This window comes from Pelophylax lessonae, assembly GCF_965119305.1.
Source record: "Pelophylax lessonae genome assembly, chromosome: 11".
Classification (NCBI taxonomy): domain Eukaryota; kingdom Metazoa; phylum Chordata; class Amphibia; order Anura; family Ranidae; genus Pelophylax; species Pelophylax lessonae.
In genome coordinates this window covers 36402460-36430359 of record NC_138778.1, presented here as the reverse complement: position 1 = coordinate 36430359, position 27900 = coordinate 36402460, and the positions used below count along the sequence as shown (strand labels likewise).

The window sequence follows — 27900 nt, the reverse complement described above, 5'->3', positions numbered from 1 at the left end:
ACAAAATGACATCAATTTAATTTGGGCTCAGCGTCGCACGGCTGCGCAATTGTCAGTTAAAGCATCGCAAAAAATGGCCTGGTCATTAACTACCTCCCATCCGCGATATAGCCGAAGTACGGCTGCAGCGCGGACTCACAGGCTCCCTGCGCGCTCCCGCAAGCGCGCATCGGGGAAAATCTGTGTCGGCCGTGTCCCTTGGACACAGCCGATCACAGATCGTGATGAATGGCCAATCACAGCGGCCATTCACCACGTGATCGGACCGTTCAATGAGAAATGATCTCATATGTAAACATATGAGATCATCTCTCATCGCCAGCGCTCCTTCCTCACACAGAGACTGCAGTGTGAGGAAGGAGAGAGCCGATCAGCCGTCGGGCACACAGAGGAATGTAATCAGGGCACTGATCACCAGTGCCCTGATTACACAAGGTACACTAAACACACTAACTCTAGGCACTGATGAGCACTGACTGGCAGCACTATGGGCACTGAGTGTGGGCACTGATGGTGCTGCCCATCAGTGCCACCCGTCAGTGTCAATCAGTGACACCCGTCAGTGCCCATCAGTGCTGCCCGTCAGTGCCGCCTCTCGGTGCCCAGCAGTGCCACCTCTCAGTGCCCAGCAGTGCCGCCTATCAGTGCTCATCAGTGCCGCCTATCAGTGCCGCCTATCAGTGCTCATCAGTGCGGCATATTAGTACCTCCTCATCAGTGCCACCTCATCAGTGCCCATATGTGCCACCTCATCAGTGCCCATAAGTGCCACCTCATCAGTGCCCATCAGTGCAGCCTATCAGTGCCCATCAGTGCCGCCTCATCAGCACACATCAGTGAAGGAGAAAAATGTATTTATTTTCAAAATTTACTCACAGAAAATAAGAAAAACTTTTTTTTTTCCAAAATTTTCTGTGTTTTTTCTTTTTTTTTGTAAAAAATAAAAAACCCAGAGATGATTAAATACCACCAAAAGAAAGCTCTATTTGTGTGAAAAAAATGATAAAAATTTCATATGGGTACAGTGTAGCATGACCGCGCAATTGTCATTCAAAGTGTGAGAGCATTTGAAAGCTAAAAATTGGTCTGGATGGGAAGGGGGTTTAAGTGCACAGAAGGCAAGTGGTTAAGGGGGTAAAACCTTCCGGGGCTGAAGTGGTTAACAGAGAGACAGCAATTGCACTGAACCCATGAGCCCCCTAGTGGCTAAGGTACAAATCTCTATATGTAGATAGTGGGAAAAAAAATGGGAAAGAGCAAGCATGTACACAAGAGAAAAGCATATAAAAATGAAGGTAAACCCTGCAATAATAATTCAAAATAGTTACTACTGCACTTACTTTCTCCTAAAGGCTGCAATCTCATCGTCCTAGACATCTATTCATCTAAACAGCAATTTGCTGCTGAATGATTCACACAAATAACAGATGTTTAAGCCAAGACTTGCTCAATGCCGTAATTACCGATAATTTCACATAAATTCTTTGCCATCTGACCAGCAACAAAACACCGGAATTCCCCACATTTCTAGGCTCTTGCGTAACATTGCATTAGCCTGCTTGCAGTTAACATGGAGATGTTTGCAGTTTAGGGTGCCCTGCCTAAATATGACATTTGAGGAATAATTCTGTCATTAGGCAGTAGAGTTCCTTAAAGTTTATTAGGCTATTAGGCAGCAGAGTTCCTTAAAGTTTATTAGGTGATAATAATAAGTCAGACACGAAATTAGAGCAAGCCTTTTATAATGAGTTTAGACTGCTCGTTATAATGGATCTGAGAATAAATTCAAATATAGAAAATGAAAATATTTGTATTAAAGCTACACTAATTTATTTCTTAGAAAGGGATAAATAAGCAGTAATTATTCATTCTCAGCAGCATAGTTATATGTAAACTAAGAAAGAGCATGTTTGGAGAAGAAAATAAAGTGTATGTGAACCCTGAAAATAATCTTCCCTTATTTCCTCCCTTTTGACCTTTGCACTACAGAACACCACCCCCGATATGTTATGTAGAAGAGGGAGTGGGGGTTATCAGTAGTGGTCAAACGATATCGGTTTTTCATACCGATACTGGTATTTTGGCCAATGCATATCGGTATCGGCCAAAATTGGCCGATAATTTCGTACAAAAAATTTATTTTTTATTTTTATTTGACAGGTACTTTTGAGAAGGGACCTGGGGGTCTAAAAGACCCCAAACCACTCCTCTGCACTTAAAAGTAGAGATTGACCGATTATCGGCGAAGCTGATATATCGAGGGCCGATCTGCACTTTCCCCAATATATCGGAATCGGCCTTTTGATTTACCGATATTGCCAATATTTAGGGAAAGTGCTTGTACCGGGGTGATGCCTGCAGCTAGAGGCATCACCCCGGTACCGGCGTCCATAGCCGACAGTCGGCTGTCTTGTAATGACAACCGATGCAGCTGAGAAGCCGCTCGGCTGTCACTCCACGGAGCGGGAGGGGATGTCCCCCTCCCGCCACCTTCCGCGGCTCGCCCGGGTCTCCTGCCCCACCAGGAGATCCGAGCATCCTACCTTCACCGCTGCCATCAGACCGGGTCTCCATCAGCACCGCCACCGTTTGACAGAGTCTCCATTTTTTGAATTCGGCGCCGCCGAGTAACCGGAAGTGATGTCATGTCATGACATCACTTCCGGGTACTGGCGGCGCCAAATTCAAAATCTTACAGCATTCAAAACAGCCAAACTTGGCGTTTTGAATGCTTTAAGTGCAGAGGAGGGGTTTGGGGTCTTTTAGAGCCCCAGATCCCTCCACCACAGTACCCGTAGACATTTAAAAAAATAAATAAATAAATACATTTTAATGTCTGAAAATATCAGCAGATATCGGCCAATACCGATATCCAAAGACCAAAATATCGGTATCGGCGGTAAAAAAACAATATTAGTCGATCACTACTTAAAAGCATTCAAAACGTCAAGTTTGGCTGTTTTGAATGCTGTCATTTTTTTTTTATCTGGCGCCAGACAGTACCCGGAAGTGATGTCATGAGTGACATCATGTCCGGGTTTTTACATGGAGCTGATCAGAGCCGAATGCGGCTTTGATCGGGTCTTCGGCGGCCATGCAGGCTGGTTGCCCAGGTCTCCCAGTGGGACGGGAGACCCGGGCAAGCCGTGGAAGGCGACGGGAGGGGGGGGGGGGACGTCCCCTCCCGCTCCTTGTAATGACAGCCGAGTGGCTTCTCAGCCGCATCGGTTGTCATTACAAGACAGCCGACCGGGGTGATACCTCTAGCTGCAGAAAGTAAAAAATATTGTTTTTTTGTTTGTTTTGTTTTTTTTTTTTAGAATTGTTGCTTATTTTTTGTTTGTAGCGCAAAAAATTAAGATTGCACAGGTGATCAAATACCACCAAAAGAAATCTCTATTTGTGGGAAAAAAAGGACATCAGATTTATTTGGACACATCATCGCACGACCGCGCAATTGTCTAATATAGTAACGCAGTGCCGAATCGCAAAAAATTGCCTGGTCATTAAGGGGGAAAACCTTTGGGTCCAGAGTCTGCTGGGGCTGCTGACATTGCATCCAAGATGGCGGTGCCTAGCAGTACTCTCAGGGCTTTTGGATGTCTACACAACAAAATTTTTTACAGCTAAATAACATGCCTACATTAAATGCCTAAAAGATCTTATGAGAAGATTTTTGTTGAAATAATGAGTCTGGCTATGAGGTCTCTTTAAAAATGTGAATGATGGTGATGTATCAATAAGGAATTCTGCACTTTTATTTACTGATGACTTTTCTGTCCTCCAGGCTTCCTCTCCCGGCTCTATCCAAAGCATTGTGATGCTTGTAGAAAAGGAGACGTCTCCTCAGCTGGAGAGAATCCCCGGACTGCAGGTGGGCACTAGGTTACCTTCTAACACCATTAAAGTAACATGTGTATAAATTAAACTATTAGGAACTGTGCAAAAGCTTATCTGTATTCACATAACAAATCCCAAATACATTATCAGATCACTATCGCAAACAATTTTGCATTCTAAAAGCTGCATGGTGATTAAACCATGTAAAGATAAGTGTCAGTGTATGAATTATTTTTTTAAAATGCCTTTATTAAGTCCCTGTTCACACCTTGTCATGGCCCCTGCAGCTTACGCATGTATTTGCAAATGTGTGCAAACGAAACCCCTGTTTTAATGCAAACTGTTGGACAGGTTAAGTTGGTTATAATAACAAAAAAACAGTGTAGCACCATCAATAAACGTGCACAAATCCAATAAAGTGCAGGGCTTTTTTTCAGCGGGAATGCGGGGAAACGCAGTTCCGGCACCCCCAGAACTGACTGTATGTAATAGTAAGGGGTGCTGGGGTGTGCTTCAGGGTCTATTGATGCTTGCTGTGAGGGGAATCTACTCTAACTGGAGGGGATATATTTTAGCAAGGGAGTCTATTGTTGCTGGTGGGGGATCTATTGTTGCTGGGGATGGGTTCTATGTTGCTGGGGGGTCAGTTTTTGCTGGGAGAGATCTACAGTTGAGGGAGGGGTCGATTGATGCTAGCTGTAGGGAGATCAGTTGTTGCTGCCGGAGTCTATTGTTCCTGGGGAGGGGGGGGGGATTTTGTGGTCCATTGTTAGGAGGATCTATTGTTGCTGGCTACAGGGGATCTTTTTTACTATGTTTCTTGTTATCACTCCCAAATTATATCGAAAAATTACTTAGCACCACAAAATTATATTTGGTTCTGTATTGTCTAAAAGGGCAGTATTGTGAGGTGGGTAGGGGATGGAATCAAGGAATGGTGGTAGGGGGTGGAACTAAGGAATGGTGCTCGGAGGTGGGTAGGGGGTGGAACCAAGGAATGGTGCTCGGAGGTGGGACCAAGGAATGGTGCTCGGAGGTGGGACCAAGGAATGGTGCTCAGAAGTGGGACCAAGGAATGGTGCTCGGAGGTTTGTAGGGCCAGAGAAAAGGAGTACCTCGGAAAGAGGGGAGTTCCTGCACCTATTGTCTGAGAAAAAAAGCCCTGATAAAGTGTATATCGGTAAATGAATCAAAGTTTTAATACACTATTTTTTTGTTATTATACTTTGGATGTGAATAGGAAGCACATTTTTTGGTGAGAGCAGCCGGATATATATATATATATATATATATATATATATTTTTTTTTTTTTTATAGCACTATTTTTCCTAGAATCACATTTTTTGCGCTGATAGTTTGATTTTTGATTTGTCAGGTTAAGTTGGTTGGTTACAGCCTGTATGACAAGTTGAGCTTGGAATTTTCTTTGGTTTTGTTTTACATGCGTTGTCCTTCCATGTGCTCCCTGCCACAAAGGTCAGTGATAGATGTTGGCAGTGGCCATTTGTTTATACTGTTGGAATACTGGTGAGGGGATGCACTTCACACCTTTGCTGCCATTGTGCTATATGCTGGGTGTCCAGTGCACCCCTGTGCCTTAAAGGAGGGGTGGGCTACTACCAGGCTCATCTGCCCTCTGCCTATCCATTATAATGCATGTGCTTCCACTATGGAGGCTTTAAAAAATGTACAGAATTAGGACTGCTGATAATAATGGGGTGCCTTGTTGCAGCCTCTGCAGCTTTTGCATGTATATGCAAATATGTGCAAACTCAACCCCTGTTTTTAAAAGCAAACTGTTAGACAGGATAATTCGATTGGTTGCAGGCTGCCTGACAAGTTAAGCTGGGATTTGTCTTTGGCTTTATTTTGCATGCATTGCCCTTCCATGTGCTCCTTGCCACAATGGCAAGTGATAGTTGTAGGCAGTGGCCATTTGTTTATACCAGGGATCCTCAAACTACGGCCCTCCAGCTGTTGCAGAACTACACATCCCATGAGGCATTGTAAAACTCTGACATTCAGACATGACTAGGCATGATAGAAATTGTAGTTCCCGAACAACTGGAGGGCCATAGTTGGAAGGCCCCTGGTTTATACTAGTGATCGACCGATATCGTTTTTTTACCGCCGATACCTATACCGATATTTTGGTCATCGGAAATCGGTATCGGCCGATATTTTTGGACATTAAAATTTTTTTTTTTAATGTCTACAGGTACTGTGGTGTAGGGATTTGGGGGTCTAAAAGACCCCAAACCCCTCCTCTGCACTTGAAAGCATTCAAAACCCCAAGTTTGGCGGTTTTGAATGCTGACCCGGTCAGACGGCAGCAGTACAGATGGTGACCTGGTCAGACGGCGGCGATGAAGGTAGGATGCCTGGGTCCCCAGTGAGACAGGAGACCCAGGCGAGCCGCGGAAGGCGGCGGGAGGAAGGGGACGTCCCCTCCCGCTCCTTGGAATGACAGCCGAGAGGCTTCTCAGCCCCATCGTTTGTTATTACAAGTCAGCTGACCGTCGGCTATGGGCGCTGGTACCGGGGTGATGCCTCTAGCTGCAGGCATGACCCCCGGTACATGCACTTTCCCGAAATATCTGCAATATCAGTAGATCAAAAGGCTGATTCCGATATATCGGGGAAAGTGCATATCTGCCGTCGATATATCGGCTTTGCCGATAATCAGTCGATCCCTAGTTTATACTGTTGAAATACTGATGAGAGGATGCACTGGACACCTTTGCAGCCATTGTGCTATATGCTGGGTGTCCAGTGCGCCCTTGTGCCTTTAGGGAGGGGTGGGCTCTTTCCAGGCGGCTCACCTGCCCTCTGCCTATCCATTATAATGCATGTGCTTCTACTATGGAAGCTCTCAAAAATGTATAGAGTTAGGACTGCGGATAATAATAGGGTGCCTTGTCGCAGCCTCCGCAGCTTATTCATGTATTTGCTAATGTGGGTAAACTGAACCCCTTTTTTAATGCAAACTATTAGACAGGTTAAATTAGTTGGTTGCAGGCTGGCTGACAAGCTGAGCTGTGAATTTTCTATGGTTTTATTTTACATGCGTTGCCAATCCACATGTTCCTTGCTGGGAAGGCCATTTATAGGTGGGGGCAGTGGCCATTTGTTTGCTCTGTTCACACTAGTCTGCCATCACGCTGCAATGCAGGACAATAGAAATTACATTATTGCAACATGGTGCGGTGAGATTTTGAAAAGGTGAATTAAAATTTCCTACAATTATCCTACCAGGTCTAAAAAAAATTAAATAAAGAAATGTGCATTTTATACCATAACGGGGAGCCATCCACAAAATTCTATAAGCCAAAAAATCAATACATAAAATCTAATTTTGGCTCAACATCCCTCCTTGCCTACGTCATGAATATCAGTTAGACCAATGCATGGGATGAAATATTTCCTGACAGGCATAGTTACAAGATTCCCTTATTAATGCTTCCTTTTAAAATCACCAATTTTATGTAATGATTTTTTTTTTATTTTTAAAAGCTGCCATACAGTGCATTTTTCGCCCTATAGACTTCAATGGAAGTACATGAAAAATGCATGTATACGTATGTTTTTGGCACTTTTTCTGCATAAAAATCCAGTCTCTTCCTCCTAGCAACAATGATACTTATGTCCAAGATGGCAGAAATAATTCATGAAAACAAAATTGCACCTAGGATGTAGAGATACATTTATAGCATGCTTGAACTGTGCACAGTAACACTGATCATACAACAGTAGAATTTTGCAAACTTTTTCATTTAATAATTGTTAGTGCTGTTAAAACGATGTTCGATTTTGACCGTAATGAGAAAGTTCAAAGGAGCGGGATGGAAATTTTTTCTCAAATGAACAAAAGTCTGAAAAATGTGATTTTCAGTCTGGAAAAATGATTGTTATAAGCTGTTTAATACATCTGGGTTTCCATTAGGATAGCAGGTCTGGACAATTTTGTGAAGGGCTTTTAAACAAAATGAGTTGACCTAATGATGGCTAGAAAGAATTCTCTGGCAAATTATTTATTTTAGAATTTTCATACTAACTTTTGAATGAAAATATAACTAACTGTGTATGGCCAGCTTTACAGTGACTCATTAGCTTCCATCAATTGGAGAACTGATAGTTTTTGGTCTACAGCAGGATTTTTCAACCAGGGTTCCATGGAACTCTAGGGTTTCTCCAAAGATTGGTAGGGGTTCCTTGAGCAATGAGCAATTTCTGCCTCTCTAATAAGTTCCCACTCACACCATTGATCTTTTCAGCTATCTGTAAAGGGGGAATTGTTCACAATGACCACAAGTGTAAGGAGTGTCCCTCCCACTGACTTTCCCACTAATGTATCATGAGTTGTAGATATAGAGAAGACTGCAGTAAAACAAGAAAAACAATAGACGGTGGGCTGGCGTGACAGGGATTAAAGGGGTTTGGTTATAGGAAGAGTTAGGAAAGTTTGGCTGTAAAGTTGATCTGATTGGGGCAAGGTCAGGGAAAGGTGGAGTTTTGGGGGATGTGGTTTGTTAGCCGGGTGGGGTGGTCTTCAGTTTGAGGGCAGCCAGCAGGAAAAAAATTCCCACCCTCCCGCCCTGTATTTTGTTGATATTCCGTGTTGGGTAATTTGGTTGTTGTGGTATGGCGACTGGTGGGGTGCAAGATCCTTTTAGGTTCAGATGGGCACAAAAAGGTATGAGGTAGGGACCCATCTGAGGTACAGCCCCCTGTTGGTGGGATGTGTATCTGTGAGTTGTCTCTGAGTCGGTGGTTTTGCAGCTGGAGGCTTGAGAAGTGACACGCAGGTACTGCCCTTTGTTTTGATGCCTATTAGGACCTGGTGGCTCCATTCTTTATGCAATGTGTGTTCATGTTATCATGGTTTTTATCAGTTATTCATTTCTTATTTAAGTTTTGGTTAATAGAAGGCTGCTATGGCCAATTAGCTCCAATCTGTTGTGGTGTGGTTATTATATCGAAGGGGCGGGGGTATTGGTATAGCAGTTTAGCACAAGCCATATTTAATACCTTAGTTAAGTCATTTTGAGCAGGGGTTTCCTGAGACCTGAAAATTATTTCAAGGGTTCTACTGTTTTGAAAAGGTTGAGAAAGGCTGGACTAGAAAGTGAATAGACAGGGCCCTAAATGCAAGTTTTACTTGGTACAGCGTTAAGCCCCATCCAGCCGCAGCTTGCCATAGACAGGGCTATGATGCTGCACCTGTCCCTCTTGGGCGCACTAAAGGGCTGGGAGGGACGCACTGCAACTAAATGGCTCAGTGTGTAAGGGCCCTAATACTCACACAAACGATCCTTCTAACACTCAATATAACTCCAACCCTAACTCTAATGGTGGCCACACTCTTCGTTTCTTTTTTTTTTTTATCTGATCGATGTGCTCTTCAATCAGATTGAATAAAACTATAAGGAATTGAATACCCATAACTTCTGTCCGATCGATTTAGACAGTTTTGATTCGTTTTGATCAAACTGTTTTGCACCAATTGGCAGTAGAGATACTTTGTTCACAAATTTCGATTGATTAGATTATGAGATTATATTTGGAAATAGACATACAATTGATCATTTATAATTGTAAACTATGATTCTATTTTAAAGTGTTAGTTCACCTTTTCAGAAAACATGAAAAGGTGAACTAACACCATACACCCTCCCTTACCCCCCCCCCCCCCAGTCCCCACTGCACTTACCTCCTTGTGTGATGAAATATCAGGGCCCACGCAGCCTGTGTAGAGGACTGGGGGTTTGAAATCCCCGCTCTTCTCCCCATTCTTAATGCAAGGCTTCCAGGGGTGGATCAGAGTGGTTCTGATTGGTCACCGCCAGAGCAGAGAGAGAATCGTTCAGATCCAGCCATTTCAAGCATATCAAACAAATGGGTTGTTGACTATACATTGATTATTTTTATCAAAAGTGATTGTCATTTGCATTGTTATGCAGTTTTATGTGAATTTTAAATGTACTTTTTTTATACACATTAATGTGCATTTTCTTGCGTCTTTATTTGCATTTTATGTATTCTGTGCCACTTTGTTGGGTTCTATCAGCCATTAAAATGTGAAAGTTGTTGTGGGAGGGACTGGTGACCATGCACTGGAAACACACAAAAATGCATCTTACAAGCGTATTCATGAGCTGTCGTTGCCATCAAAACTGCGTTGATGCACTAAAAACCAACCTTCACCTTCTTGGCCAAAGCACAATAACAGAGTTCACAGATTTAAACTAAAGCCGGCCATAGATGGCGCAATTTTCTTTCCTGCAACCAAGGAATGCTCAATTCAACACTGTGTTGATGGGGGAATCCCTCCTGAGGAGCCATTGTGTTCTCCTGGTAGGGGAGAGCGCAGGGGAGGACTGGGCCAGGGGGCAGGGGGGCAATTGCCCCATGGGCCACTCTGATGCCCGATAAAAAGGCCGTACAGCTTCTGCCACAGACATGCCTAAAGGGTTCCTGGTGAAGAGAACTAAAAAGTCCCCACCGCTGACCTACTGAGTGCAGGTTGAAGACAAGCACAGAGCGCAGGTCTCCCCCCCCATGAATGATGTAAACTGTGTCTGAGCAGAGGCCGTTTCCATGCCCCCACTGGAGACTCTTCTGCCCCGGCCAGACCCAACCGAGCTGTCCCAGCTCCCCCCAACCACCCCCTGCTGGCCAGGTCAGGGGGGAGCTGGGTAAGTAGAGAGTACCTGGAGCAGGGCTTCAGCTTGGAAAGTGGGAGGGGGGCCGAGTCGTTGCACTACGGCCTCTGGTTTGTACTTTCCCCCTGGGCCAAAAGTTGCCAGTCTGCCCCTGGGGGAGGGCAAGTCGTCCCTGCTGGAAGAACACAGTGATTACTGCTAGTGGCTATAATAGCAGCTAGCAATAATCGTATGAAAAATCTGTCACGTTGGCTGTACCCAAGTTGATAGATCGATCGATCAACTTGGGTACATTCAGCCTACTCACACATGGTTTCAATCTTGGCCAGTTCAGCATTCGTACTGTATATGACTGGCTTAACATAATGGGAAATCTGAGCTCAAGTATGGACCATATACTCCAATGCCTGCATTATATTGCAGTGGTGTGGATAGGACCTTATTGTAAGGAAAGCATTCACAACTGATAATGGTTCTTTCATCTTTTCATTTCAAATTAATTTCTTTCTTTTTCTTTATTAGAAAATGGGACTTTATTCTGATCGGTGATTAATATTCCTGTCTTTTCTGTGTACAGGTGGAAGTCCTGACATCCCTGAAATCATTGGGCCGTTCGGTAGACATTGGACAGCTCACCTGGGACCTCGGAGGCACCTACCCGTACTGTCACAGCGAGTGGGTCCAATTTTATCAGGTGCCACTGCCTGCTAACAAGCTGTAAAGTATAACTAAACGATCCATGGCTTGGTGTGTCTGTCACCGCATCTCATTTCACACCTGGTCTGCATGCTAAATGCTTGTCTGCCTCTGATTTATGATGGAAACACACCAATGAGCAACACTGGAGAGCCATCAATGTTCGGCTGCAGCTACTGTGAGCAGTTTAGGAACCATCTTGTTCTATTAGTAAGACAGATGTCAGCACTAAGTGTACATCGCACTGGATTTACATGGCCGGCAACATGTGTTGCTGGTCTTCATTAGTCTCTCCGGTAAAAGTTGGGATAGACGTAAACATATGTCTTCTGTGCCGCAGGCTGTTCATCTGCCACTATTTCAGGTATTTATTCAAAATACTTTGTTAAAGGAACTTATCAGAAATAATGACAAAGCCACTGTTGATGTTCTTCTGAAAATGGTAGTTGCCTGGCTGTCAAGCTTATCCTATATTGCCAAGTCAGCTGTTCGAACAAGTATGCAGAGACGAGGGCCACTGATTGCATACTTCCACTGGCCACCTATTAAAATGGATCTTCACCCTTTAAACATGATACCTCCTCTCCACCCCTTCATTCGTTCTCTGCCTGGGTAGCACTCTTTTCTTTTTTTCTTTACGAAAGGGGGTTTGGGACTTTAAATGAAACGCATAATGCAGCCAGATCATGCGTCTCCATCCCTGTAATTGAATAAAAAAGGAAAAGGTTAGGACGTTTAGTGAGGCAGGTGGCATACAGCTGACAAAACGATGTTGTAAAATGGCATATTTATTGATTCAAAAATGACAAAGTTGGAGATGGCACATTACAGAAATAAAACATGTTAATTATTAATGTGAGCTGATATACATGCCTTGGCATCAATTAGATAAAATATATAATTACAAACAATTGCAAAAATTCCATAGATTGAATCAAGATATAAACTTATGATTATTATATGGCTGCTAAACGCACTTCCTCAGGAGCAGATGCAGGACATAAATAAATCAGCTCATAGTCCAAGATGGTGCTGAAAGTAGAGAATAGCTGAGAATGTTGAATGAACTGCATCTCTCTTTCTCTCTATATACTGAATTTCCCTCTCTTTATATACTGTATATCCCTCTCTCTATGTACTGTATCTCTCTCTCTCTCTCTCTCTCTCTCTCTATATATATATATATATATATATATATATATATATATATATATATACTGTATTTCCCTCTCTCTATATACTGTATCTCTCTCTCTATATATACTGTATATTCCTCTCTCTATATACTGTATATCCCTCTCTCTGTATACTGTATCTCTCTTTCTCTATATCCTGTATTTCCCTCTCTCTATATACTGTATATCCCTCTCTCTATGTACTGTATCTCCCTCTCTATATACTATATCTCTCTTTCTCTATATACTGTATATCCCTCTCTCTATAAACTGTATATCCCTAGCTCTATATACTGTATTTCCCTCTCTCTACATATACTGTATATCCCTCTCTCTATATACTGTATCTCCCTCTCTCTATATACTGTATCTCTCTTTCCCTATATACTGTATATCCCTCTCTCTATATACTGTATCTCCCTCTCTCTATATACTGTATATCTTTCTCTCTATATACTGTATATCCCTCTCTCTATATACTGTATCTCCCTCTCTCTATATACTGCATTTCCCTCTCTCTCTATGTACTGTATCTCACTTTCTCTATATACTGTATATCCCTCTCTTTATATACTGTATCTCCCTCTCTCTATATACTGTATCCCCCTCTCTCTATATACTGTATCTCTCTTTCTCTATATACTGTATATCCCTCTCTCTATATACTGCATTTCCCTCTCTCTATATACTGTATCTCTCTTTCTCTATATACTGTATATCCCTCTCTCTATATACTGTATATCCCTCTCTCTATATACTGTATATCCCTCTCTCTATATACTGTATCTCTCTTTCTCTATATACTGTATATCCCTCTCTCTATATACTGTATATCCCTCTCTCTATATACTGTATCTCTCTTTCTCTATATACTGTATACCCCTCTCTCTATATACTGTATCTCTCTTTCTCTATATACTGTATTTCCCTCTGCGTGGATCCAAACATTATAGACTCTGTAGGTGCACTCCTGTTACCAAGAGGAAAATGGCCGAAAGAAGTTTAGCTATAGTTCTCTTTTAAAGTGCAATGATCCAGAACAAGCTAACAGACTTCCAGCAACTTTCTCTGCTCCCAGGCTTGGTGCACCTTGTTTGATCTCGGGCATTTGACAGGCAGTGAGGAGGTATTGTATTATTTGTATCGCCACCTCACAGCCTGATTTAACCCTAAAATGCTGCATTACCCGACTCGCATGCATTGTACAGGGTTGCGGCGCGGCCCCGTTGAACTCAGTGGGCGAGTTTGACAAGTGGTAACACGTGTCAAACTCTGCAACCCAAGTTAAAAATGCCATGAAGCAAAGCATTGCGGCATGTGAACAGCCCCATCCTGCTGTTATTTTATAGTTCAGATGGGCAGCAGCTCAGCTTCCCATTTATACTGCCCCCTACCCCAGGCACCTGTCCGAAGGAAACCTTAGATTAGCCAGATGGTTGGGGTAGAAGGGAAGCGGCACAGGACAGTTGGCCTAGGGCAGTGATGGCGAAACTTGGCACCCCAGATGTTTTGGAACTACATTTCCCATGATGCTCAACTACACTTCAGAGCACATGAGCATCATGGGAAATGTAGTTCCAAACATCTGGGGTGCCAAGGTTCGCCATCACTGGCCTAGGGGAACTTGAAGTATAAATCTGGGTCTTCCAAAAACAACATGCAGAGAGGTGCAGTATCTGTCTATCCTTGAAGCTGCCGTGATGCTCCCTTCATAGGTATGCATACCATTTGAATCTTTCTCTAAGAACAGAGGAAAGGATCACCCTATTCAATACCTCCTCTATGGTGTCAGTATCAACCTAATAATTATAAATTATGCTCCAAACTGAAAACAATGTAATTATTAGTTCAACTGTATATTATGTAATATTTCAGTTCTACCCACACCCTGAGCAATTTCACAAACACGCAAATTCCTGATAATTAGGACCACAAGAGGAATCCGACAATTTCAAGGGTTGCTGTGTGCTGAAAGCGCCTGGTAAACCCATAAACACCAACAGGGGGTTAGCATGCAGATATTCCACAATATGTGTTATTTATTGTAGAGGTCCTTCAAGAAAGAATGAAACTTTTCTCCTCATCAACTCTTCTCCTTCCCAACTCTTCTCCACTCTTTTCCTCTCCAACTCTTGCCCACTTTTCTCCTCTCCAACACTTCTCCACTCTTCTCCTCCCCAACACTTCTCCACTCTTCTCCTCCCCAACACTTCTCCACTCTTCTCCTCCCCAACACTTCTCCACTCTTCTCCTCCCCAACACTTCTCCACTCTTCTCCTCCCCAACACTTCTCCACTCTTCTCCTCCCCAACACTTCTCCACTCTTCTCCTCCCCAACACTTCTCCACTCTTCTCCTCCCCAACACTTCTCCACTCTTCCCCTCTCCAACTCTTTTCTACTCTTCTCCTCTCCAATTATTCTCCACGTTTCTTCTCATCAACTCTTCTCCACTCTTTTCCTCTCCAACTCTTGCCCACTCTTCTCCTCTCCAACACTTCTCCACTCTTCTCCTCCCCAACACTTCTCCACTCTTCTCCTCTACAACTTTTCTACTCTTCTCCTCTCCAATTATTCTCCACATTTCTCCTCATCAACTCTTCTCCACTCTTTTCCTCTCCAACTCTTGCCCACTTTTCTCCTCTCCAACACTTCTCCACTCTTCTCCTCCCCAACACTTCTCCACTCTTCTCCTCCCCAACACTTCTCCACTCTTCTCCTCTCTAACTCTTCTCCTCTCATTTCCTCTCCAACTCTTCTCCATTCTTCTCCTCTCTAACCCTTGTCCACTCTTCTCCTCTCCAACCCTCTCTCCACTCTTCTCCTCCCCAACTCTTCTCCACTCTTCTCCTCCCCAACTCTTCTCCAAACTTTTCCTTTCCAACTCTTCTCCACTCTTCTCCTCTCTAACTCTTCTCTACTCTTCCCCTCCCCATCTCTTCTCCACTTTTCTCCTCTCCAACTCTTCTCCACTCTTCTCCTCTCAAACACTTCTCCACTCTTTTCCTCCCCATCACTTCTCCTCTCTTGTCCTCTCCAACACTTCTCCACTCTTCTGCTCATCAATGCTTCTCCTCTTTAACTGTTCTCTACTCTTCTCCTCTCTTTTCCCTTCCAACACTTCTCCACTCATCTCCTCCCCAACTCTTCTCTACTCTTCTCCTCTCCAACTCTTCTCCTCTCTACCTCTTCTCCACTCTTCTCCACTCTTCTCCTCCCCAACTCTTCTCCACTTTTCTCCTCTCCAACTCTTCTCCACTCTTCTCCTCCCCAGCTCTTCTCCACACTTCTCCTCCCCAACTGTTCTCCACTCTTTCCCTCACCAACTCTTCTCCCCTCCAACTGTTCTCAACTCTTTTCCTCCCCAGCTCTTCTCCCCTCCAACTGTTCTCCACTCTTCTCCTCTAGACTTGAAGCACCTTATTCTTCTCATGTCTTGCCATTGCTCCTCTGCACACGTAATCTCATAGTTCTTTTCCTTTTCTCTGGTTCAGAAGCTGGATGCTTTCCTGGCAGATCTGCGGAAGGCCTCCGACTTACTACAGCATGCCATCCAGGAGCTGGGAGAAGGCAGCACTCCTCTAGACTCAAAGGTAGGCCTTCTGAACATTCTGAGAAATAGGAAGCAGACTTATGGAACTGAACCTGATCTAAACTATAAACTCTGGTTATTCCCACAGGAAGCAGAGGAAAAGATGAACCAATATCGGGAGCTGATGAAGGTGGTCCTGAGTGACTCACGCCTGGTGACGCTACAGCGGGAAGGAGGGACAACCCTGGCCAGACTGCGCAAGGAGGCAACTCGCTTCTGCTGCTCCAAGGATGTCAGGTGTGCTTTTCATTTCTGTGGTTCTCTTTCACTTTGTTTGGGTGTTCACATCCATGATATCTGATTCCAGTGCGCGGAAAAAAAGGTTCCTGCACCTTTTTCGTGCAAATCCAATGGGAGTTCAGCCATACAATTTTTTGGTTGTATATGCATCGCATGGACATCGCATGTGATCTGCACAGCAATGCGGTGCGAATCACATGCGATGTCTGTGTCCAGAATAGTCTGGACCCAGGCTTAATCAGCAGCACAGAGATTATTATTTTTTTAATCAGTTTAACCACTTGCCGACCGCCGCCCGACTATATACGGCGGCGGTCAGCCCCTCCCAGGCAAAGTGACGTACCGGTACGTCACTAGCCTGGGAGCCATTAGGGGGCGAGCGCGCGCCACCGGAGGCACACTCCCACCCCCACTCGTTCACTAGGAAGCCCGCGCGTGTGACCGGCGGACCCGATGTCCGCCGGTCACTCGCGATCGTCAGCTGTGAAGGGAGAAAGGCAGGCGGCTAATGTAAACAAAGCCGCCTGTCATTCTCCCCTGTGTAAAAGCACAGATCACTCGGCCCTGCTATGTAGGACCGTTGATCTGTGCTGTTGCACACACAGCCACATCCAATTACAATTAGAAACACACCCCTAGGGACACACTTAACCCCTCCCTCTCCAATAAAGTTAACCCCTTCCCTCCCAGTGTCATTTTTACAGTAACAGTGCATATGTATAGCACTGATTACTGTAGTAATGTCACTGGTACCCCCAAAAGTGTCAAAAATGTCAGTCAAGGGTCCGATCTGTCCGCCCCAATGTCGCAGTCCCGCAAACAAAATCACAGATCGCCGCCATTACTCGTTAAAAAAAAAAAACAACAAAAATGACAAAAATCTTTCCCTTAGTAAACGCAATAACTTTTGCGCAAACCAATCAAAATACGCTTATTGTGATTTTTTTTTACCAAACATATGTAGCAGAAAACAAATTGGCCAAAAATGTAAAAAAAATTAGATTTTTACATTTTTTGGGGGGAATTTCATATAAAAAATGTGAAAAATATTGTTATATTTGCAAAATTGTCGCTCTTTTTTTGATTATAGCGCATGATCAAAAAATCGCACAGGTGATCAAATACCACCAAAAGAAAGCTCTGTTTGTGGGCAAAAAGGACGTCAAATTCGTTTAGGTACAGCGTCGCACGACCGTGCAATTGTCCGTTAAAGTCACGCAGTGCCGAATCGCAAAATAGGCCCTGGTCAGGAAGGGGGTAAAATCTTCTGGGGCTTAAGTGGTTAAAAGATTGGATAATTATAAAACAGAGATGTGATTGATAATTTATGATCGTATCTTCCAACTGGATCAAAATGAACTTCCCATGTGTGTCATATCTAATGTATGGGTTGTCAACTATAGATCATATAATCCTATCGGAAGACATCAGTCTAAAAATACTTTAATTATTTATCAGTGTGTATGACCACCAATAAGGAGATCATACATTTAGTTTGTCTAGTGTGTGGTCAGCCTTATGGTGGCCACACACACACTTTGATTTATTGTATCCATTCGATGTGCGCTTTGATCAAACTGATCAAATTTACGAACAATCAAATAGCCATAGTTTCCCTTTTGATTGATTTAGGTTCGATCACATTTGATCAAACTAAGTTGATCGGCCAGGGTGGAGTATTATCGATCACTTTGCATCGATCAGGCAGCACTGAGATACTTTGTTCATGAATACATTTTTATTTCAATCCATTAGATTATGAGATTGCAATAGTAATTTACAATCGTATGTTGATTATCAACCGAAATCCACTTCCCTGTGTCAGGCATATTGATTGAATTGGTTGTCGACTATAGATCAATTATTCCTACCCAAAGAGATTGATTGGAAAATAAATTGATCGTTTATAGATGGCCATCATTAGGATGTAACCCCCTTCCTGCTCAACAACGTCATATGACGCCATGGCTTTCAGTGGGGACGCTTGATTGTTTTTGCAGGTGGCGGGAGGGGACATTCCCACCCCCTGCTGCCCCCCCGTGTGATCGGCGAGCAGGAGAATTAATCAACCTGTGGCAGCCATTTACCATAGAGCTGACCAAGGACCAGATGGTGCCCTGTCATCTCTATGACCTTCGAAGGCCAGGCGCAACGTTATGACGTCACTTCCAGCCTCGGCAGTTGTAAACACTGCCGTTGCCTCAGGTGAGAGGCCGAGATAATTTATTTATTTATTTATTTTAGGCTTTCCAGCCTAGAGGAGAGATCTGGGGACTTATAGACCCCAGATCTGGCTGTAAAGAGGACCTGTCATGGCCTAGTACAAGGGATGTTTACATTCCTTGTAATAAGAATAAAAGTGATAAAAAAAATGTAAAGGAAAAATGTCAAAATATAAAAATAAAAGTAAAATAAACAATTAAAAAAAAAAAAAATTTAAAGCACCCCATCCCTGCATGCTCGCACGCAGAAGCAAATGCATAGGTTCGTAGCTCCCGCATATGTAAATGGCGTTTAAACCACACATGTGAGTTATCGCTGCGAACGTTAGAGCAAGAGCAATACCTCAAGTCCAAGACCCCCTCTGGAACTCTGAACAGGTAACCTGAAAAAATGTTTAAAGCGTCGCCTATATAGATTTTTAAGTACCGAAGTTTGGTGCCATTCCAAGAGTGTGCGCAATTTTGAAGCGTAACATGTTAAGTATCTTTTTACTTGGCGTAACATCATCTTTCACGTTATGCAAAAAAATTGGGCTAACTTTATTGTTTTTTTTTTTTTTTTAATTCATGAAACATTTTTTTTCCCCCCAAAAAAATGCGTTTGCAAAATTGCTGCACAAATACCGCACGACATAAAAAGTTGCAAACACCACCGTTTTATTCCCTAGGATCTCTGCTAAAAAAAAAAAAAACATATATAATGTTTGGTGGTTCTGAGTAATTTTCTAACAAAAAAGAAAATCAGAATTGGCCTTGGGGGCAAGTGGTTGAAAACGAATTCTCTTCTGCTGAAACCTTTTGCGTCCACTAGGTGTCAGTGTAACACTGCTGTGCTGCGGGTGAGCTCTGACTCCTATTACAAGCTGAGCTGACCTCATTGGGGAGTGATAGGTGTTAAATACTGCTCATTACATGTTCTCTGGGCATTCAGCCTTTGTCAGCAGCCAGCCTTTTAGCACTGAGCCTTTCCTGACAGTGACTCCAAGCACGGGTCAGCGGCCTGAAAAATCACGTTATGAAAAATATGATTTTGTAAATGCTGAGCGGTGCATCAAAGTGATGCAACCTTTGAATCCTACAGGAGAAAACAGTATATAATTACATACAAATAATTAAAGAGCAAGACCACACAAATTCATAGTGCAGGCTGTTAAGGCGGGGAATGCATTGAGTGTCATGTCTAGTTTTGGCCCCCTTTGTGCCCACGCTTGTCTGATTTGCAGTTTGAAAATCTCCCTTGAACTTCCTGGCCTAAACCTCCATGTCTATCATCTGGTTGTCAGCTCTGCAGATGTCTATGGGAAAATCAGTATACCCTTGATAGATGAAAGTCTAAATGGCTTTATTTTCAGCAGTTTTTTTTTCTTTGTAGAGCCCAAATTTTTTGGAATTGGTTTTACATTCAAGAAATAATTCTCCTAATCTTGTGCCTACCAAAATGTGCATAGGATGGTAGTTCTCTATGATTAATTGAACATCATCGGCGCAACTATCAACCCTTCCACCCATGCCCAGGTCCTAGGTTGAGTGGCAGCCAATGGAGGGATTGGCAAAGAGGGGTAGCAGACACAGAGCAGTTTGCAAGGTGGATGAGCCTGGCAGCAGCGTTCATGATGGACTCAAGGGGGGGGGGGGGGATGGCCTTTTTAAAAGTAAGCCAATGAGAAGGCAGTTGCAGTAATCAAGACGAGAGATGACCAGGGAGTGGGTTAGAAGCTTTGTGGTATCATTGGTTAGGAAGGGACGTATCTTGGAGATGTTGCGGAGGTTGAGGCGGCAAGCTTTGGACAGTGACTGGATGTGTGGCCGAAAGGATAGTTCAGAGTCCAGGATTATACCTAGGTCAGTGATGTCAAACCTTGGCACCCCAGATGTTTTGAAGCTACATTTCCCATGATGCTCATGCACTCTGCAGTGTAATTAAGCATCATTGGAAATGTAGTTCCAAAACATCTGGGGTGCCAAGGTTTGACATCACTGACCTAGGTATAATCCTGGACTCTGAACTATCCTTTCGGCCACACATCCAGTCACTGTCCAAAGCTTGCCGCCTCAACCTCCGCAACATCTCCAAGATACGTCCCTTCCTAACCAATGATACCACAAAGCTTCTAACCCACTCCCTGGTCATCTCTCGTCTTGATTACTGCAACTGCCTTCTCATTGGCTTACTTTTAAAAAGGCCATCCCCCCCCCCCCTTGAGTCCATCATGAACGCTGCTGCCAGGCTCATCCACCTTGCAAACTGCTCTGTGTCTGCTACCCCTCTTTGCCAATCCCTCCATTGGCTGCCACTCAACCTAGGAATTCAATTCAAGTTACTAATCATAACTTACAAAGCCATCCATAACTTGGCGCCCAGCTAAATCACTAATCTGGTCTCAAAATACTGACCAACTTGTTCTCTTCGTTGCTCCAGGACCTCCTGCTCTCTAGCTTCCTTGTAACCTCTTCCCATGCTCGCCTCCAGGCAGGGCCATCTTACCGAATGGGCACGCTGGGCAGTTGCCCAGAGGCCCCACTTGCCCAGGGGGCCCCACCTGCCCAGCGACCCAGCTAACATTAGTCCGGATTCCTATAAGCATCCCCCGGCCAAACTTAGCAGGTGGCAAGCGCCTGTCGCCCCTGCGCTGCCGTGGAGGGGGAGCCCACAACTGCAGGAATGCCTGTCCGCCTCCACGGGAACAGGCACACACAGGACAGTCGAGTTTGACTCCCATCTGTGTGTGTGTTCTCTGGACCCAGCCGCCCAACTTTGAAGCTGTCATTAGCCTGGCACTGCTGTACCAATAAATATCGCCTTATCGATAATTTGCATTTTTATTCTCATTGGTGATTGTGTAGGCAGGGCCCCAGTGCACTGCTTTGCCCGGGGCCCTTTAATGCTCTTAAGATGGCACATCCTCCAGGACTCTACCCCCATCTGTTTGGCATGTCATTTTTTGGGGAGGTGCGGGTACCTAGTTTTGACAGGAGAAGTTCTCCTCTTCCCCTCCCTCCCTGAAATCTTCTAGAACATATAACAGGTCCCAGAAGATTGCCCGACCATTAAAGAGGTGCAGCGCGACTCGTGCATGCGCAGTGTGCAACCGGCTGTGGAGCCGCAAGCTGTCACAGCCGGGTGCCCACACTTGTAATGCCGGCATCAGGGAGAGGAGAGGAAGAGAACCGGGGGTTCAGGGTTCAGGTGGCCACACCACTGGATTGTGGGACAGGTAACTGTGTTTATTAAAAGTCAGCAGCCACAAAAGTTTTTAATAAACACAAAAACGAGTGGAACTCCGCGTAAGGTCTCATGGCCAAAATGCGCCAGTGTTTTTACACTGTGCTTATCCTTAGCAAATAAACATTAGCACATTTGTATGATTTGAGTTGCTAGCTAACTGTCTCAACCACAGAATTAAAGATCCGTTGGCAGAATATTTGCACCAAACAAGGGATAGACCGATATGGTTTTTTCAGGGCCGATACAGATATTTTGGTCATAACGTATTGGTATCGGCCGATATGGGCTGATAATTTGTATATTTAAAGTTTTGAAAAATAAAGGCAATTTTTGACACAAATCTGGTACTGAACATGGTAATTTTTGTTTAATGCTTAATGGCTGGCTTGCTGGCACCCTGTGGTGGCTGGCTGGCACCCTGTGGTGGGTAGCTGGCTGGCTGGCACCCTGTGGTGGGTGGGTGGCTGGTACAGGGCCTGTGGGTGGCTGGCTGTTACAGTGCCTTTGGCTGGCTGTTACAGTGCCTTTGGCTGGCTGGTACAAGGCCTGTGGGTGGCTGTTTGTCTGGCACCCTGTCTGTGGGTGGCTGGCACCCTGTGGTGGGTGGCTGGCTGGCACCCTGTGGTGGGTGGATGGGTGGCTGGCTGGCTGGCACCCTGTGGTGGGTGGCTGACTGGCACCCTGTGGTGGGTGGCTGGCTGGCACCCTGTGGTGGGTGGCTGGCTGGCACAGGGGCTTGGATGGGTGGCTGGCTGGTACAGGGCCTGTGGGTGGCTGGCTGGCTCACTGGTACAGTGCCTGTGGCCGGCTGGCTGGTACAGGGCCTGTGGATGTGGGTGGCTGGCTGGCACCGGGCTGCTGTGGGTGGCTGTGATACTCTCCCACGAGACTATTTCCGATTCCAGACGAGGCTGTCCAAGGCGAGGGAGGCGGCCTAAGAAGGCAGAATGACATCACAAAAATATCGGCAATATCGGCCAGTTCCGGGGCCGATATCCGATATATCAGGGAAAGTGCATATCGGCCTTGCCGATAATCGGTCTATCCCTACAACGAACAAACCTCCTGGATTATCAAATGCCTGGTGCTCCACGAGATCCTTTCTGCTGTCCCCTATATCACTATAAGACACAGTAGTGACGTAGTGGTCGGGAATGAAACCACTGCATGTGGGCGGGGTCACAAGCATCTGACACTCCCAGAACTGTCGGATGTGAAGGCCATGGCTCTGCAAAAAAAGGGAAAGATCTGAGGAATAGGGATTGGAATAGTTGAATGTGCAAGCAGACAGAGGCATTTTAAGGAATATAGTGGTCCCATCTCCCCACACCCAGTCTACTGTTTTGGCAGGGAAAGAGTAGCAGCAGACTGATAGGCTCATCTTTCTGCTCTCTCTGCTTACTCTTACTATCAGCATGTTTCTTGTCAGCACATTTGCATGCAGCACACCTGATTAACTCCTACTGCTGCCTCTCCTTCTTCCAGTCTGAGTGCTGCTATATGGGGGCTTAAATTAAGCAGTTATTGAGTAAAGCTGGCCATACAATATGTATACCTCCCAACGTTTTGAGATGGGAACGAGGGACACCTATTAGCAAAAGTATGTAGGCATAGGACAAACACCCTACCACGTCCCTTAACCTTCCTAGCGGTATTCCCGAGCGTGACTCGGGGTTAGATTTTAGAGCCAAAAGCGGTAACCCCGAGCCACACTCGGGGTAGCGCTAGGAAGATCGCTGGATGCTGGAAGAGGTTTTACTTACCTTTTCTCCGGGATCCAGCGATGTCTGCGGGCGGTATGGGGCGGTGGAGCTTCCTTCCGATCGTCTGCGAGCCCCGACTTCCGTCTCCGGCGATGTGACGTTCGCAGGGGGGTAAAACACACCAAACACACTGATACCATTCAAAATAAAAAAAAATCACATTAGACTGCCCCCCAGTGCCCTTTCCTGCAGTTTTACTGTACTTTTTATGTAAATATATGTATATATATATATATATATATAGTGTGTATATATATATATATATATATATATATATATATATATGTGTATATATATATACGTAATTCTTGTGAATGAGCAGCCCAAACCAACTGTATACATTATATATATATATATATATATATATAATATATGTATACAGTTGGTTTGGGCTGCTCATTCACAAGAATTACATGCAAAATAATGGTACCGCTTTCAGCACCTAAAATCCAAAAGAATCATCCCGCCAGGGAGGTTAAAGGAGCACAATACAAAAAAAAAATGATTTCTTAAACCCAGAAGTGCTTTTTTTTTTTTTTACTACTACTATTCCTTTATATTGGCTCTTGAAATTTACAAATGCAACAATTTAGAAATTGGATGAAAGGTTTAGCACTGGGAAACACTTTTTGAAAGATAAAAGATGCATTTTACACACAACTATATAAATCAGAACAAAATGAGGGACAAATGAGGAGGAAAGAGGGACAGAGGGACTTTGTTCGAAATCAGGGACAGTCCCTCGAAATCACGGACAGTGCAGAGCCATGCGTTATGCAATTTTCTTGCTTAATTGCCTTTAGATTTTACCTTCAACTTTGTAGTACAAGAGCCTGCCTGATTGCATACAAATGGAAAGTGTTTAGGCATGACCTCATATTATATGGTTTTGGTAAATCTAAAGAAAACTTGTACAAGAAGAATGTCTAAGATTTTATTAGCTACACTACCTGAATTTAGAAAAATCCATATAATAATTACTGAATACAGTGCTTTATTTCTTTTATCTCTGCCCAGAAGAAAACCTATGCAAAAACAGCAGCTTCACTTTAAGAGCAATCCTATTAGTAGCCTAAACTCACCTTCCCAAGTGCAGAAAAATAAAGGGTACTTCTGCTCCCAATGGGTGAATGGATTAGGCCCCATGCAAGGTTGGCGTCTAGCCCCGATGCATGAGGCTCCAGCATTTAGGTGTGGCAGGGCTGCTGTTAGAAATTCCCATACAGACAATATTTTCACTAAATATACACTAAAAACATTATTAGCGGACACAAATATAAAAGAGAACCTGTGTGAATTAGCCCTTTTTAATTGTTTTTACATTTTTTAATGTACTTTTTTTAAAAATTTAAAAGAAATTAACAATTTCTTTGTTTTACATTTTTTTTTAAGATTTATTACAATTTAATTTTAAGTTTAATTATTATTTCATTTTAAGTTTAATTATTATTTCATTTTAAGTTTAATTATTATTATTTTTTTTAAACCTTAAATGTGTTATTTTTTTACAGGACAGGGAAGCCTGCAGCACTGCAGTAGGGAGGCAGCACAATGAAATGGGAGCTCAGGGGAAGTGGGGGAGATCAGAAGCAGGCAGAACAGGGAGGGGGATGGGTGTCGGAGAAGCAATTGCAGGAATGGTACCCTGTGTCTGTGTCTCTCCCTGCAGCAGGTGAAAGCTGGTAGGATGGGGAGACACTGGCTTTCAGCTGCTGCAGAGAGCCGCACAGGGCTTCCTTCTGTATTTGCCCCTCCGCCCAACCACACGGATTCCCTGTGCTGTTGGGGCCCCCCTGTGGGCCCAGGCCCGCTACAGGAGGACTGGTGCCCCTCCCCATATCAGCGGCTCTGGGCAGAGGGCACAGGTGCATCATCCAGCCCCGCTACCAGCAGCTTGTCAAATTCTGAGAGGCTGATAGCTGCAGGGGTTAGAAACTGCCCCTAGTGGTGCTAATGTTTAGGGCAATATGATCCCCAGAATGAATGCCTGAAACGTTATAAATCTGTGTTCTAAGCATTCCTCTCTGAGTGCATAATGTCCTAAGCATTGGACCACTGGTGCACCATCTAGCCCTGCTGCCAGCAGCTTGTCAAATTCTGAGAGGCTGATAGCTGCAGGGGTTGGACGCTGCCCCTAGTGGTGCTAATGTTTAGGGCAATATGATCCCCAGAATGAATGGCTGGAACGTTATAAATCTGTGTTCTAAGCATTCCTCTCCGAGTGCATAATGTCCTAAACATTGGACCACAGGTGCATCATCCAGCCACAGAAGCTGTTAGTCTCCCATAGAGCTTGATAGGCTGCCCGCAGCAGGGTTGGATGGTGCACTTGTGCCCTCCACCTGCACCTAAACCCTGGAGCCTTATGCTCTGGGACTAACATCCCCATGGGGTCTAGCCCCGGAGCATAAGGCTCCAGGGTTTAGGTGCAGGTGGAGGGCACAAGTGCACCATCCAACCCAGCTCCATGGGGGTGCATGGAGGCTTAGCGGGGGGAGCGAAGAGACAACAAACTAGTTCAATTGCCAGATCATAACAAGTAAGATTTGATCTGTGAAATCGCAATACATGTCAAAATATTTAATACAACTTTGAATTGGCGACCCCTGTGGGACAAAGTGCCCTGTGACAATGATAATAAATAGTTGCGTTTTATTCCAGTTCATAATAGTTCAGCAGACTTGCAGACAGAGTGAACTTCATACAAGGCCTCAATCAACATAAAACAGTAAAATATGTAGTAAAGCTCCCATTGAGCAGGTTTATGATTGGTTTACAAGCCAGCCAGACACTTTGATGGGGAACAAGGGAAGGGCCATAACTATAAAGACTTGCAATATAGATCTAAAAGGGAGAGTAAAACAAAGAGCAATACAGTGATTTGGGTAAGTGAGAAAAATGCATTGTATGCAGATTCCTAAATAGTGTGAGATTAGGGCCATTAATCATATTTAATTATAGGCATGGATACATTTTCAGAAGTATTTATGCTTACATAGCTACTTGTGTTGTTCCAGGGCATTCACAGGCACAAGTAAACCCTGTGCAAAGATGATTGGTTTGGAAATGTTATAATTTTTTTTTATAATTGGATGTTAATCAATAATAATAATAATAATATTTATTATTATTTATTAATTTATGTATTTATTCGTAACTTTATTCATCCCATTTTACCAAACAATTCACTTAGAAGATGAGACTTCTCTTGTCTCCCAAAGTATATCGGTTGGTCATTTCTTAGGACCTTAGGAAGCTGTGGGACAAAAATTTCATAAACTCTGGGAAGTGCTGCTTATATCTCACAAATACAAACTAAATGACCCGTTTTTTTTTTTTCACTTCCAATAGTTTTTATTAAAAGTTTTGCAAAAAACATACAAAAGGTTGAAATTTGAACATTTGTCAAGTAAGAATTAACGACATCAAAATACATTCGACCCGCTCTTTTTAAAGACACCCAGGGAGTTGTTATTAAAACCATCTACTGCTTCCAAAATAGAGCCTATATTTTAGTTTTTCAATAAAGTGGAACTATAGGCAAAACTTTTTTCTTTTTTTTTTTTCATTTTGGATAGCGATTGGTTTTAACCCATCTGATTATTATTATTATTTTTTTTTTTTTTTTGCCTTCTGAGTCCCATTGCGGAGATTTCCCTTCACTTTCTGTCTCATAGCCAAACCAAAAGTGAGAGGAAATCCCTGCAAGTTAAGAGAATTCCTTGGGGACTCCCAGGTCACCAGAACTAGTGTTCCCAGGGGCGGACTGACAACTCATGGGGCCCCCGGGCAATAGGAGATCATGGGGCCCCCTGTGTCCCCATCCACACTCAAGCCACACCCACACCCCAGCCTGTCCGTACACATCCCCAGCCTGTCAACATACCACCCCAGCCAGTCCGTATACATCCCCAGCCTGTCCGTATACATCCCCAGCCTGTCCGTATACCACCCCAGCCTGTCCGTATACATCCCCAGCCTGTCCGCATACCACCCCAGCCTGTCCGCATACCACCCCAGCCTGTCCGCATACCACCCCAGCCTGTCCGTATACTGTACATCCCCAGCCTGTCTGTATACATCCCCAGCCTGCCCGCATACCACCATAGCCTGTCCGCATACCATCCCAGCCTGTCCGTATACATTCCCAGCCTGTCTGTATACATCCCCAGCCTGTCCGTATACCACCCCAGCCTGTCCGTATACATCCCCAGCCTGTCTGCATACCACCCCGGCCTGTCTGTATACATCCCCAGCCTGTCCGTATACATCCCCAGCCTGTCCGTATACCACCCCAGCCTGTCCGTATACCACCCCAGCCTGTCCATATACATCCCCAGCCTGTCCGCATACCTCCCCAGCCTGTCTGTATACATCCCCAGCCTGTCCGTATACATCCCCAGCCTGTCCGTATACATCCCCAGCCTGTCCGTCTACCACCCCAGCCTGTCCGCATACCACCCCAGCCTGTCTGTATACATCCCC

General features: G+C 44.3%; 1 protein-coding gene across 2 annotated transcripts in view; it reads left to right on the top strand.

Annotated features, from left to right (window-relative positions):
• The window catches only part of KIAA1755, a 140365-nt gene that overhangs the window by 60393 nt on the left and 52072 nt on the right, over window positions 1–27900 (top strand). For both annotated transcript variants that reach the window (XM_082272012.1, XM_082272013.1), the window contains exons 6-9: window positions 3788–3874; window positions 11081–11197; window positions 15867–15965; window positions 16053–16201. In XM_082272012.1, coding sequence (XP_082128138.1) covers window positions 3788–3874; window positions 11081–11197; window positions 15867–15965; window positions 16053–16201 — 452 coding nt within the window. The remainder of the gene's footprint in view (window positions 1–3787; window positions 3875–11080; window positions 11198–15866; window positions 15966–16052; window positions 16202–27900) is intronic.